The sequence below is a fragment of the Melanostigma gelatinosum genome, assembly GCF_949748355.1.
Source record: "Melanostigma gelatinosum genome assembly, chromosome: 14".
NCBI classification, from domain to species: domain Eukaryota; kingdom Metazoa; phylum Chordata; class Actinopteri; order Perciformes; family Zoarcidae; genus Melanostigma; species Melanostigma gelatinosum.
In genome coordinates this window covers 2,927,531-2,942,280 of record NC_136647.1, presented here as the reverse complement: position 1 = coordinate 2,942,280, position 14,750 = coordinate 2,927,531, and the positions used below count along the sequence as shown (strand labels likewise).

The 14,750-nt window shown below is 45.0% G+C and overlaps 1 protein-coding gene across 3 annotated transcripts in view; it reads right to left on the bottom strand.

Moving 5' to 3' along the window:
- Positions 1 to 14,750, bottom strand: part of rapgef6 (Rap guanine nucleotide exchange factor (GEF) 6) — a 106,759-nt gene that overhangs the window by 80,411 nt on the left and 11,598 nt on the right. For all 3 annotated transcript variants that reach the window (XM_079283852.1, XM_079283853.1, XM_079283854.1), the window contains exon 2: positions 325 to 395. In XM_079283852.1, coding sequence (XP_079139978.1) covers positions 325 to 395 — 71 coding nt within the window. The remainder of the gene's footprint in view (positions 1 to 324; positions 396 to 14,750) is intronic.

Sequence of the window (14,750 nt, the reverse complement as noted above, 5' to 3'; positions counted from 1 at the left end):
GTTCACATGGCTCAACTGAACCAAACCAACAAAGAAAACATTCCAGGACATCGCAAACACGCTATCGTATGAACGAGCGAATGTCTAAAAGATACCTGAGAGCCGTCTGAATGATAAAGGCCGGGGGAGGGAAACCAACCTGGGGCAAAGAGGAATTCTAAGCACTTAAACCTGCTTGCGTAAGGTGTGCCGCGTGTAACAATGCAAGCAGAAAGCAGCCCTGAAGGCTAATAATCTACATTCACGCCGGTGAGCCGATACTGTGATTGACAAACCATCCGATAGCGGGAAACCAAAAGTGTGAAAAGAGTTTGAAAGACTCACCTGAGCTGGTGTTCCCTGAGGTGAGACAGGACGTCCATGTGGTACAGGTGGCAGTAGATGGTGTGCAGGTCCTGCAGAGACAGAAAAAATATGTTGCCGAGCGTGTTTAAAAAGCGTGGAAGCTTTTATAAGATTGGCTCATTGATTAGAGTGCGTGGAATGTCTGGGCAGCGTGTAAATCACGTCTCTGTGACAGAAGCCACTTGGACCGGTCCACACGCTGCCCATCAAACAGACACCTCAAACCAGACTTATACAACGCACACCACAGCAGTGAGACAGGCACAGATACATCCACCCACGGACTTTAAATAGTACCCTATCAGGGCCAGCTGTCACAGCATTAAGAGTGTGTGTGTGTGTGTGTGGGCTTCATGTAAGAATCAGTCGGATCAAACAATCGGAGCAGCTTCTGAGGCCTCAGGGCTTTAGATGCTGTGTGTGACTGGTTATGTACACACTGTTTTCTTTATGCTAAGCTAAGCTAGCAGACTTGGCGTACCGACATGAGTGGTATCAATCTTCTCATTCAACGCTCTTCACGAAACCGACTAAGTCTAGTTCCCAAAATGTCAAACGTGTCCTTTAAATCACAGCCCATCTGCTTTAAGTTTGAACCCACATGATGAACAAGTCTCCATCCCTCCCGAGCCTAAGAGGAGGTCCGGCCTCATACTTCCCTCTACTTATGGTTGATATTGTCTGCTAAAAGGAAGCAGCTGAGACAAATGAGCACATTTAAACAACTTCTTCTGACGGATGAAGAAAGAAACAGAACAACCATCTCTCTTCAGGATATACACACATCCATCTTATGAAGTATGAAAAGATGTTTAAACAGATAACAGCAGACATGTTTCATGTTATATGTGATACAAACCCCTGAACTCATTTTAATGCAACTTTGATCAGGTTTTCATAAACACTGGAGAGATATTGTAACAGTTGCAGGTTGGTGAAAGATGAACAAATAAACATAGAATGAAACATATAGGAAGCATGTCGTTACAGCTGTATGATAGCAACATATCCGCATCAATAAAGCAGAGAGAACACCTCCGATGTGTTGATGGCTCTGTCTCACACAGGCAGGAAGAGAGGAACGAGAGAAGAGAGACGAGCAGGAGAACCAAGAGAGGAACGAGAGAAGAGAGACGAGCAGGAGAACCAAGAGAGGAACGAGAGAAGAGAGACGAGCAGGAGAACCAAGAGAGGAACGAGAGAAGAGAGACGAGCAGGAGAACCAAGAGAGGAACGAGAGAAGAGAGACGAGCAGGAGAACCAAGAGAGGAACGAGAGAAGAGAGACGAGCAGGAGAACCAAGAGAGGAACGAGTGAAGAGAGACGAGCAGGAGAACCAAGAGAGGAACGAGAGAAGAGAGACGAGCAGGAGAACCAAGAGAGGAACGAGAGAAGAGAGACGAGCAGGAGAACCAAGAGAGGAACGAGTGAAGAGAGACGAGCAGGAGAACCAAGAGAGGAACGAGAGAAGAGAGACGAGCAGGAGAACCAAGAGAGGAACGAGAGAAGAGAGACGAGCAGGAGAACCAAGAGAGGAACGAGTGAAGAGAGACGAGCAGGAGAACCAAGAGAGGAACGAGAGAAGAGAGACGAGCAGGAGAACCAAGAGAGGAACGAGAGAAGAGAGACGAGCAGGAGAACCAAGAGAGGAACAAGAGAAGAGAGACGAGCAGGAGAACCAAGAGAGGAACGAGTGAAGAGACGAGCAGGAGAACCAAGAGAGGAACGAGAGAAGAGAGACGAGCAGGAGAACCAAGAGAGGAACGAGAGAAGAGAGACGAGCAGGAGAACCAAGAGAGGAACGAGAGAAGAGACGAGCAGGAGAACCAAGAGAGGAACGAGAGAAGAGAGACGAGCAGGAGAACCAAGAGAGGAACGAGAGAAGAGAGACGAGCAGGAGAACCAAGAGAGGAACGAGAGAAGAGAGACGAGCAGGAGAACCAAGAGAGGAACGAGTGAAGAGAGACGAGCAGGAGAACCAAGAGAGGAACAAGAGAAGAGAGACGAGCAGGAGAACCAAGAGAGGAACGAGTGAAGAGAGACGAGCAGGAGAACCAAGAGAGGAACGAGTGAAGAGAGACGAGCAGGAGAACCAAGAGAGGAACGAGAGAAGAGAGACGAGCAGGAGAACCAAGAGAGGAACAAGAGAAGAGAGACGAGCAGGAGAACCAAGAGAGGAACGAGTGAAGAGACGAGCAGGAGAACCAAGAGAGGAACGAGAGAAGAGAGACGAGCAGGAGAACCAAGAGAGGAACGAGAGAAGAGAGACGAGCAGGAGAACCAAGAGAGGAACGAGAGAAGAGACGAGCAGGAGAACCAAGAGAGGAACGAGAGAAGAGAGACGAGCAGGAGAACCAAGAGAGGAACGAGAGAAGAGAGACGAGCAGGAGAACCAAGAGAGGAACAAGAGAAGAGAGACGAGCAGGAGAACCAAGAGAGGAACGAGTGAAGAGAGACGAGCAGGAGAACCAAGAGAGGAACGAGAGAAGAGAGACGAGCAGGAGAACCAAGAGAGGAACGAGAGAAGAGACGAGCAGGAGAACCAAGAGAGGAACGAGAGAAGAGAGACGAGCAGGAGAACCAAGAGAGGAACGAGAGAAGAGAGACGAGCAGGATAACAGATCTGGCTTCTCCTTCTGCTTTCTGGGTGAATGTGACGGCTTGAAAAGTTCACGTTTGTTGTGCACACTTTTAGAAAAGATCCCGGCTGCTTTGTTTCATTCATGATTTGATATTTGAAATGTCCAGCCCTGGTCTCAGTGTCGATACAGAGTTCTTCCTCCTTTCATGAATGAAGCCGGCACCGAACCTTTCAGAAAGTATCCCAAACATCGTCAGAGGAAACATCACGGCTTTCATCATTATTATTCTGAATATTGCTGATATAGCTGACAAGCTAACATATGAATATGATATCAATCATCAACTCTATCCAGTTTGTATACCTTGAGGGCACACTTTGGATATTTGATCTCCATCCATCTTGTCAGGATCGCCTCCTCTTCGTCGGTTGTTTTGGTCTCAGTGGACGAAGAATTTTTTATGCCGAATGATTTTATTTCCAAGAACGTTCTCTGACGAACACGAGATTTAAAGCGGGGCTTTTGTGGAGAAACTCAGATTTAAAGATCTGTCGATGAAATCAACTCATCGATTGGACGACAAAATCTCGTTGGTGTCAGTGGACGAAGAACTTCTTTGGTCAAACACAGACCCACATCCTGTTCAACAACGCCCTGATCATTTTCTACTCCTCACTGCTCCTCACTATTCAACTCAGTTAACTGGGTTAGTGAGCACAACAAAGTGCTGCAGTAAGCACTCCTGTCATGGTGCTGAGCGTGCATGTGTGTGTGCATGTACAGTAAGTGTGTGTAGGACACACAGGCCTGAGGAGACTATAGCATGGGGGTGCTCCGGGGTTGCATTTAATATTCGGCCTGATTCAAAAACACATTTATTTTTAGGAAAGTCTCTCCATGTTGGAGGCGAACAGATCGCTGAAGATAAATGTCTCACACGTGGTTTGTGGTAACCTAAAAGGGAGACATGTCCCATCTGTGACGCAATACAAATATGTATTAATATATATATGTATTGGCTACTACTACTGATAATAATTCTACACACGGCCATGAAGCCAGCTGTCCCCATTTAACATATTGATTAGTGTGGAGCAGCTCATCAATAGACCAGACAGACAGACAGCAGGCCGGCGAGGACGAGAGCTCTGCTGTCACTTCAATCGGTGGTCTTCAGGGGGGAGAGAGGAAGTGTGATCACCTCTCTCTCTCCCTCCCCTACTCTCTCAGTCTCTCTCTCTCTCCCCTACTCTCTCAGTCTCTCAGTCTCTCTCTCTCTCTCAGTGTCTCTCTCTCTCCCCTCCCCTACTCTCTCAGTCTCTCTCTCTCTCCCCTACTCTCTCAGTCTCTCAGTCTCTCTCTCTCTCTCAGTCTCTCTCTCTCTCTCTCTCCCCTCCCCTACTCTCTCAGTCTCTCTCTCTCTCCCCTACTCTCTCAGTCTCTCAGTCTCTCTCTCAGTCTCTCTCTCTCTCTCTCCCCTACTCTCTCAGTCTCTCAGTCTCTCAGTCTCTCTCTCTCTCTCAGTCTCTCTCTCTCTCTCCCCTACTCTCTCAGTCTCTCAGTCTCTCTCTCAGTCTCTCTCTCTCTCTCTCTCTCTCTCCCCTCCCCTACTCTCTCAGTCTCTCTCCCTCCCCTACTCTCTCAGTCTCTCTCTCTCTCTCTCTCTCTCAGTCTCTCTCTCTCCCCTCCCCTACTCTCTGTCTCTCTCTCTCTCTCCCTCCCCTACTCTCTCAGTCTCTCTCGCTCTCTCCGTGTCTCTCCCCCCTCTCTCTCTCTCCCTCTCTCTTTCTCTCTCAGTCTCTCTCTCTCCGTGTCTCTCTCCCTCTCTCTGTCTCTCCCTCTCTCCCGCTCTCTCTCTCAGAAATAATCAAATTACTAGACATTTTTAGATATCACTTTAAAGTTACAAGTGTGAGCATCAGACTTGAAGTTGCACGCGGCTTTACAGCACACGAGCAGAATCAAAACGTGTGACAGCTGCTCAGCTGTCAATCAAGAGATTAAGGCCGTTTCTCCAGAGACTCTCTGAAGATGCAACTGCAGAAATATCTGAAGATGGAGAATCACAAGTGTGGCTGTCAAACCAAATAACAAGACAAACGGAACTGATCAGTGGGGTGTGTGTGTGTGTGTGTGTGTGTGTGTGTGTGTGTGTGCTTACAGGCGCTATGCGTGTGACTTGTGTACCTGCAGTGCTGCTGCCACCTTCTGGCAGAAACATCCCTCAGTGAATAAGATTTAGTGGAGCAGAGACTGTTCTCCCTACCATCTACCTACTGACACGTGTAACTGATCTGGGAACAGGGCAGACTGTCAGAACACATTGAAATGTCACTTGCAGCACATCAGTGCAGCAGAAAGGACAGCAGGCATTGTGACACGCGGCCTGCTGAAGTATTCCTCTTACTCACTCGTGAACAAGCTGCTGCAGCTCCCGACGAGTACAGAAGCAAGTTGTTGCAGTGCAGCGGTTTGGAGTCCCCCCCCCCCCACCCAGCAGCAGAATGTGTGACACGCTGAGGCACTCCCACATGAGGAACCAACACACTGCACTGAAGAAGGTTAACAACACACTTCAACTCGAGATGGCTGGAGGGGAGAGCGGACACAAAACAACCTTCAACTACTCAAAAACGACTGGAACAGAGATGAAAAGAAATCCATATCAACGTACACCAGTGTGCAGCATCATTTAATAACTTTTATGTTTTCAAATGTGCAACAATGTGAACTCAGCCATTCAGTCCCATCATATCTTACTTTAGTTTCTGCTAGTTTTACAGCCTAGTGATTTATGATATCTTTACCTTCATGTTTTAGTGGTTTTGTTTTCTTGTTGTAGATATAGAATTAGTCGTCCGAGTCTTGATCTGCCACTGGCTCTCTTGTTAATTAAGAAAAACCTTCGTCTTGTTTTTGTCTGCTTCTTGTTGCTTTGTATGAAAGTGAACAATAAACATCAGAATGATACAGGAATCAAGTCTCCTTACATTTTGTTAAGAAACAAATATTTGTATTGTGTAACAGATCGGACACACATCTTCTTTGAGTGGAAAAATCTAATAATTATAAATCATAAGGACCCACTGCATTAAAAAAGGAAAAATTGATAAAAAAAAACATTGTGCTTGTCAGTTCTTTCTTACATTAAATTCCTGTTTTTATTTATTTTTAATCAGGCTCTAATTATCTACGCCGATAATGAGCTTGACAGCTTTTTAAAGTCACTCTTGATCATATTCATGATTATCCCAATAATGGAAATTCACCACGATGAACTTATTGTGTTTTTTATCCCGATCGGGCCCGAAGCTCCTGTATCTATCGACTCAGACAGCGACACGATCATCAGCTGACGGGCCAGAGAATAAGAGTTCCAACTGGAGCTGACAACAGTCTTGCAAAATAAAGAATGAAAACAGAGCCAAACATATGCACTGAAAGTGAAGAGGGCGTGGCTGAGTCTGGGCGTGGTGAACGACATAACATGTTTTATGATTTAATAAAACACACACTGTCCCAACAGACCAAACCGCTCTCCATAATCTGAGCGTTCCTGCGGCCAGTGAAACTCTTTCTAACCCTTTGAGCACCGTGAGAAAATCCCGTCTTACGTTTCATTCAGACGCCATGTATAGCGGGGTCACGACCCTACGGTGCCAAGAACAGGCCTTCAAAACCTCCCTCTCACTCTTTGAGAGAATTTGACTTCTCAGGAGGAACCAGGTCCGTCTTTGTGGAGAGTCCCCCCCCCCGGCCCACTCACGCCTCCACCAGAATGTACAGCAGGCCGGTCGGGACACAGAGAGGACAGTGTAGACGGTACAAACGCGTCCATTCAAAGGCAGCAGAACAAACAGCTTGGCTAACGTCCTGCCAGCATGTTTACATTTACATTACATAGAGCGCTCACTCCCACAGTCAACAATGAGCTGCTCATAACAGGGAGCACAAGGCTTTGGTAGAGCGGACATATTTAATCCGGAGGCGTGTTCGTAGAAGACGTACATGATGAAAACATGGATTTAAAGCTGCTCAGAGAAATCACACGCAGGTCATTACATCCTCATTATTAACTATTATGATGAATATTGTTTTGATCCTGTTAGAATTGTGCCATGAACGATGTTTGTCTATTTAGAAAGGTAAAACTGTCTCAGTTTGTCGTAACATTTAGTTGACAGACGCACGATGTACGTCACCAGCAACAACATGGCCGTTAGCTTAGCATGCAACTTACTCGACGTGCAAAACGAGATGAAATACAGATTTATTCAAAATGAAAGGACCCGTGTGAGGGACTTGGGCTCTCTATATATTGCACATACATGCATGACTAGAGGTACAGTGAATCACAGAAAATAATTATTGTTAAGTGGAATGTAAAAATGGATCAAAGGGGATAAATATTTGAGCTTTAAAAGTCGTGTAAAACAGTCATTTATCTTGCTCGTGTTTAAATATTTTGACATGGTCTGCATACAAAAAACACTCAGCCCTGCACGCTAGAAACAGAAACTGTGACAGCGAGTGTCTCTGTGGGCTACAGCGTCCCACACAACGCTCCGGTCCTCGGCCTGTGTACCGTAGAAACAGGTCAGCTCTGGTCTACGATGCAACGCCGTGGCACTGTAGGCCACGCCCACACACACATCTGCACAGAACGAAGGAAATGTCGGCTTGTCAGGGATTCAGTAACAACAACAACAAGCACACGCTGACTCAAATTTCTCAGCAAAATCGGATTATTTTGCACGAAAGTTCTGAATTAAATGAGAAAATATTCAGTACTTTTCATTTGTCAAGTAAACAAAACCATGTGGTTATTTCATAGACTGTTTATTGAATCAACAGGAAACATGCTATATTGTGATGCATGTCATTATTGAGTTGACTGGTGATGTTTTATGGCGCTTATATGACACTTATAATACTTCTCTTTGGATAAAAGAACTCATGTTTGGAATCTGAAGGTGGAAATGTGTCCGCGGTCGTCGTTACTCACTGCTGCACAATCTCCCTACAGGACGGCTCAAGTTAAAGCTCAACATCCAGCCCGATGGACACCGTTAATATCGCCAAAGCCTCGATGGTTCTGAAGCTACAGGGCCAACTGTGATCCCACGGTGTCCCGGCTCCACCGGAGCAGTGCGGACTGATCAGTCAGCATCAGTGTGAGGTTTCAAGCACACTTTGCAGCACTTACATCTTAATTCCCCTCTTCTGGCTCACAAGCTCAGCCCCTCGCACTCAACAAAGACATTATTTTAGAAAGGAGGGGCGAGAAACTGCTCGCAGAAAGACCTTTTTTAAATGATCCAGCAGAATCAAACACACGAGTCTGATCATTTGAAAGAAATCCTTTGAAAGAGCTCAGTGTGACGCTAGCCTGTGGAGCGGAAAACGCAGAAAGAACACAAATGCAGAGTGAGTTTCCGTGCTGAAAGCTGAGGAGGATGGGTTCATAAGAAGAAAATAGAAAATAATAAAAAGCCCAGTGACGACAGTGGTGGTGCCGGCGGTGGAGCGGGTTATGGGGAGGACTTTTACTTGACTCAGACTTGAACGCCTGTCAAAACATGTGGCGTTGGCAGAAAATAACAGCCCTAAAAACAGATAAACAGACGACGAACATCCCAAAATAGACGAGAACACTTCCCCTGTAGAAGATGGTAACGTTGATGTGAGTAGAGACGAGTCTTTCAGATGATCACTCCCTCCCTCGGGAAGGATGAACTGATACACCACTTTATTTTACACACTCCGTCACTTTGCCGGCTCTGTACTATAATCAGACTGTGCATTAAGCTCCCCCTTTACTCCAGCTAGAGAGTAAGAGAGAGTCCCAGAATGCACCACACCAGCTGCCTTCCCTCCAGCAGCCAAACCAAGCAGCCACACAGACGCAGAAACACTGCCACACACAAATGGAAAATATGACCCTTTATGTAATCTTAGCTGCAGAATGAATGAAGTTGGCATCGGACGTTTTTTCTTTTTCCCTCTGCCTGCAATGAACCTTCTGTGGCCGTGTGGAAAAGTGTACATTCACTTTTTAGGCTTTTTGTTTCGAGTATGATATTTCACAGGAGGTTAGGTTGTTTCTAACATCACTGGATAAAGACATCGAATGGGTGAACGTATCCCAGTACAGCAGTTCTTAAGATGTAGTAATATTCTGCAAATTTACTCCTCCTCCTGTGCATTTTCCTACAAAAGTACAGCAACACGTGTCAATTTACACTTTTCAAAATAAAGTTCCTTCTTCACAGGAAACAACTTAGTTAGGTTTAAGCAACAAAGCTACTTAAGTTTAGGAAAAGATCGTGAAAAACCTAGGTTTACATTACATTACAGTCATTTAGCAGACGCTTTTATCCAAAGCGACTTACAATTCAGATTATATCCTATAGATATCTATATACACCGTAGGCACAGCTACGGGAGCAATTTTGGGGTTCTGTGTCTTGCTCAAGGACACTTCGACATGCGACTAGTGGAGCCGGAACCGGGGATCGAACCACCGATCCTCTGATTGAAGGACACTTAGCCACAGTCGTCGTCGTCGTTAGGAAAAGACGGTGAAACACTTAAGTTAGGTTTAGGATCCGCTTTAGCGTTCTTTATACTTCCTCATTCATGATTATGTGGAACGCATACGAAATCATTTCGTTGGATATCTACAAATTACGACGCATTACTTTTTCCTAAGTATAGCTACGAACGCTGGATGAGACCAGCCTGAGTGGGATCATGTGATCTTCTCAATTCATGCTACAGTGATTTTGTGTTTTTATGGCTACAGGCGTTTATGTTTTATGACTATGTTCAACACAAAAATGACGCCACTCATGCTTCGAGGTTGTGAGCATTTGAATGTTTCATCTGTACTAATTACACTCTATACCTCTTGCCCAAATTAGCTGTTGGGTTTCACCAATTTCAAAAGGCATCTTAAACGCCCGTAAAGTGTTTTCCGCTCCCTCTCATTACCAACTCAGTTTGAGCTCGTCTATCATTTCCTTTTCCTGACAAGAGCACAGTCTGCCCCTTTGTTACAGGATCTCATTTGCTCTGCTTTTAGCATTACATAGTTAATCTCAATTATTTAAGCTGTAAATTTAGAGAGCTCGACACTAAATCGACTCAGCTTTTCATCGCACGCGGTTTTGAAACTCATTTGTCTTTCATGCTTCTTTCCCCCCGTCAGCACTCACCATCTCTGCTGGCCAGAGAGGTTTACGTCTGCTCAAAGCAGCAGATGTTAAAGAGACGGCGCTCACTCCGTCCTGTGAAGCTTGAGGGTGGGCTGCTAAGTTTAGGGCCGCCACACAAACAGAAAATGTGCAGCCACAAACGTGAAGAAGCATGCGAAAGAAAGCTGCAGCTCTGGTTCTCTAACGGGAGTTTAATTAAGTAGCTGATGCACATAGCTGTCATCCACACGGCTCTTATCGCCACAGGCGGGCTGTCACGGAGCCAAGATGTGGAAACAGATAGCGGATCTCTTTCACCAATCTGTTCAGACAGGCAGCTCCGCTCCGCTTCTCTCACACTCACTGTAGAAAACCAAAAAACAGAGGCGAGCAGCGTGGCGTTCAAACTGTTTTTGGTGTTTGCGTGGGACTGAAAAGTGCCTCACAGCTGGGCTCGCTAGCTTCAGCCAGCCTGTGGGACCCGAGGGATTCATTCTGGTTCTGGTTTGGTTGGGTTTCATGCAAGCCTCAGATGTTTTCTGTTGGAACCAGGTGAACCTGGAATGGATGGTTTCTCTGGTGAGATCAGTACAGACAGCAGCTAAATGAAACCACTACTGAGGCTACATCCACCAAGAACGTTAGATGCGTTGGTGGTGTTTTAGTCCGGACGGCCAGAAACGAAGACACTGCTCGATTAGTTCTCATCGTGTCATGACATGTCCTTCCCTAATTCCTCCCCCCTCAGACTGTATATAAGAAGTGGACATTATCGTTGTTGTCACTTATTGGTTGGTGGACTGCGGTTTTGAAGCCTTTGAGTTTGGCATTTTGGCCGTCGTCATCTTGGATTTTTGCAACCAGTGAGCGGAAGTGACCATATCTGGACTGAGGAGGAGTGACGTAGAGACGCCGTATACGTCTCTGGTAGAGACCTGTCAATCACTGTGTAGCCCCGCCCTGAAGCATCCCCTGCTCTATGGTCTGTGTGACTCTAAATGGACCATAATGTACTAAATGAACATCATGCTGTATTGAAGAAGACTTGAAACTAGAGATTGAGACATAAACTCATGTTTACAATGTTTACTGAGGTAATAAATCAAGAGAGAAGTAGAGTCATTTTCTCATAGACTTCTATACAACCAGAGGAGTCGCCCCCTGGTGGGCACTAGAGAGAATGCAGCTTTAAAGCACTTCCTCATTGGCATCACTTCTCAGAACCAGAGATTGCCTGTTATCAGGCGTTATGTAGTATGGACGGAGATTATCGCTCAAACGGCGCTTAAACACTCGTTTCGAAGGAGATTGTTTTTGTTGGGGGGGGGGGGGGGGGGGGCTGATGAGGGATTTGCTGCCGATTGTAAGCAGTTAAGCCAGAAGCTGTTTACTCAATCTAAAATGTATAGTTTCCATAGATGCAGGAATATGTGCAATATTTCTAAATAAAAAAACGACATGATTAAAAGAAAGTCGTAACAATAACTCATAAACACGTGCCAGCGTTCACATATCGTTTGAATACATTTGCAAGGAAAATTTTGTGGTGTGTCGCAATGAATCACAACAGAAGCCGCTATCATGTTACACTTCCAAACCTCCAGCGAGCTTACACACACACACACACACAAATCCCTGCAGTGAACGGCTTCTTATCTGCGTAGACGTAATGTAACTTCCAGTTAACGGTGGACTAAAGACCATTTGACTGAGCTCACCGACTACAGATTAGGCCACAGAGGCTGGCGAATAAAACCGTTCTCTCACGTACTCAACTGTCGGTACTTGAAACTTTCTCAGCCTCTTGGACTAATGTAGTTTCCTCCTTGAAAACCAGGCGACTGAAAAAAGAAGAAAAGGCTGATGCAGTCCAGACCACCCCGGTGGATCCAACCATGGTGCATCTGGCTTTGGTGCAACCAGAGTCAAGACAAGAAAAAGATGGAGTCCAGAAGCACTTTAAGCAAATCTGAAGACTGTATATCAAACACACACTAACAGTTTACACATGTCAACACACCAGGATTCAGCTTTTGGCCACTGGGAAGACCAACCAGAGGACTGACGGTTCATTCTTAAAGAGACAGTTCACCCCAAAATCAAAAATTCATATTTTTGCTTTTACCTGTAGTGCTGTTTATTTATGTTTTGGTGTGAGTTGCCTAGTTTTGGAGATATCAGCCTTAAAGATGCCTGACTTCTCTTGAATATACTACAACATGAAGAGACACTGCTGTGAGTTTTTCAAATGTAATTTTTTTTGGCGCTTTGAGCACCATCTGCTCCACCGACACGCCATAAAGTTCCAAGATATTGTAGAAAAGGCAGATATATTTACGGTCGATATCTCCCAAACTATGCAACTCACACCAACACAAACTACAATGACGAATACCACAGGTAAGAGGAAAATATGTATTTTTGATTTATGGGTGAACTGTCCCTTTAAGAGCAGTGTTTCTCGGACAGCTTCACAGTAATCACTCTTACAATGACAGGAAAATTGCTCTAATTATACTACATGACAAAATGAGCGGATGAGTTATAGACTGTGGGTATTAGCCTGCCATTAGCCGCATGTTTCATGCATCGATTTTGCATAGGGCACCATGGAAGCGATAGGAAAGGACCTATTTACCTCGGCGTCATTGTTTGGTTGTCTGTCTGCCTTCTTTGTGGGTTACTAAAACCTGTTCAAACGTTTTATCTTTGGTTATGTGATGCACGATGTGTTTTCTATCGCTCATTATGAGAATGCCTGAACATTACATTACAGCATGTACCAGACGCCGCCCTGCAGAGTCATCATATCCGTTTTGTTGATGGCAGATACAGTAAAAGATCAGTGACATCACTAAAGCCTAACTCTCAGGATATGTGTGTGTGTGTGTTGTTGTTTCCATATAGAGCGATCAATCTGTCTCCATCTGCTCCTCAGTTAAGCCTACTTCCACCGTCACTCGGGCCACTGAGGCTGATCTGACCCTCGTCATTGAATGGGTTGGACACGGTCACTTTAAGGGGAATCAATTGTTTAAAAAACAGCAGCACAAGGGTTGAGAATCAGCCAGGTTTTGTTTGTTGGCAATGAATCAACTCCAGTGACTGTACATTGAGGATTGGTTTTTCATTCGGCCCCCATGGACACGTGTGACTGAAGTGCTTAAAAATGGTCGCTTTTCAGAGGCAACCTGTTGCCGCTTACCCTTTGCAGAGTGGTGTAACGGACCGCAGAGGCTGCAGTAAAGCTCTGTTTCGCTCTCGGCGCCGTAGCTTGAGCCTCCGCAGACGGCGCGCGACCTCCGAGCATGAACGGAGGCGTTTATGTTCAATGAGCTTACTGTTTGTTTCATTATTCTCCAAAACGCCAGAGGCCGAACAAACAAAACAAGTGTAACCGGCAAAACACCATAAAAAAGCTCCACAATGCTGAGGGGGGACTGTAATTATCTGTAAACTCAATCCTCATATTCATAGACTACTTTATTGTCTTTGTACAAGTCCTGGAAAGACACAAGTCGAATATTACATGCATTATCAAGAAACAATGGTTGAATATCTTGTAAACAAACTAATTTGGCTGCAAAACATGAATTTAAATGTAGATTATTTTTGGCGCGCACAACTCTCTGCGGATGCTCTTACAAAACAAAACCACAACAAAGATCTGATTCGACTGGTTTGGCTTTTGGACAATCAGCAAGAGGTTAAAAAAATAAATAAAAAACATGATCGGGACATCTCTCAAAGTTATATTTGATGATTTGACTCAAAACCAAGCTTTGATTCAAACCGTGGCTTTTGTGATCTGTTGCTTTCCTGCCTTTGCAGCAATGTTCAGTTCATGAACACTGGAAGTATCACATTTTTCCACCACGCTGTGTCGTAACTCGGCTGAATCAATGTTGAGCAGTAGCAGTATGCTTTATTAATATTTGTTGTAAAGATTGTGGCAGTAAGCTTTATGGTTAATATATTTCTTTCACAGTAAACAGACAGCACGTCTGTATCTAGTAACGAATAATCAATGTAAAAAAGTGTCTCATATCAATCCATACATAATCAAAATCATCTGCAAACATAATCCCTGCAAAAGCTTTTTGAACTCATTGATCTCAGGACAGCAGCTTATTGTAAACCAACCTAAAGCTACAGTTAAGATGAAGAGAGAGGAAATAAACAAAGCAACATGTTGACAATCATGTCAGACCAAATCAGCCAATAAAAAGGAAGCAGAGCTTTTAGAGTTTGCAAATGTGCGTTAGAATCAGACATGTCATGCTTTGAAAACTTGAGTGAAAGTGGTGTGACGCGGCCCAGTTGTTCCCCCCATAGTGCCCAGTGGATGCACATTTGCACTCACTGGTCTTCCATAAATGTGTCAGCTGTGGTTCAAACTGTGTGACTGCCTGATAAGACTGGAGGAGCGGCTCCGATTCGATCCGATAGAAGTGAGATAAACGCTGGCCGTGTCAAAGAGCAGACTCTTTTCCTGGTTTAAAAGGATGTAAGGATTATGGATCAGAAATGTCATTGTGTAAATATTTTTGAGAAAGCACCAAAAATATCGGGCAAAGGTCGCTGTGTGATTCAAACATGGCCACGGTGGAAAGGACTCTTTGTACAT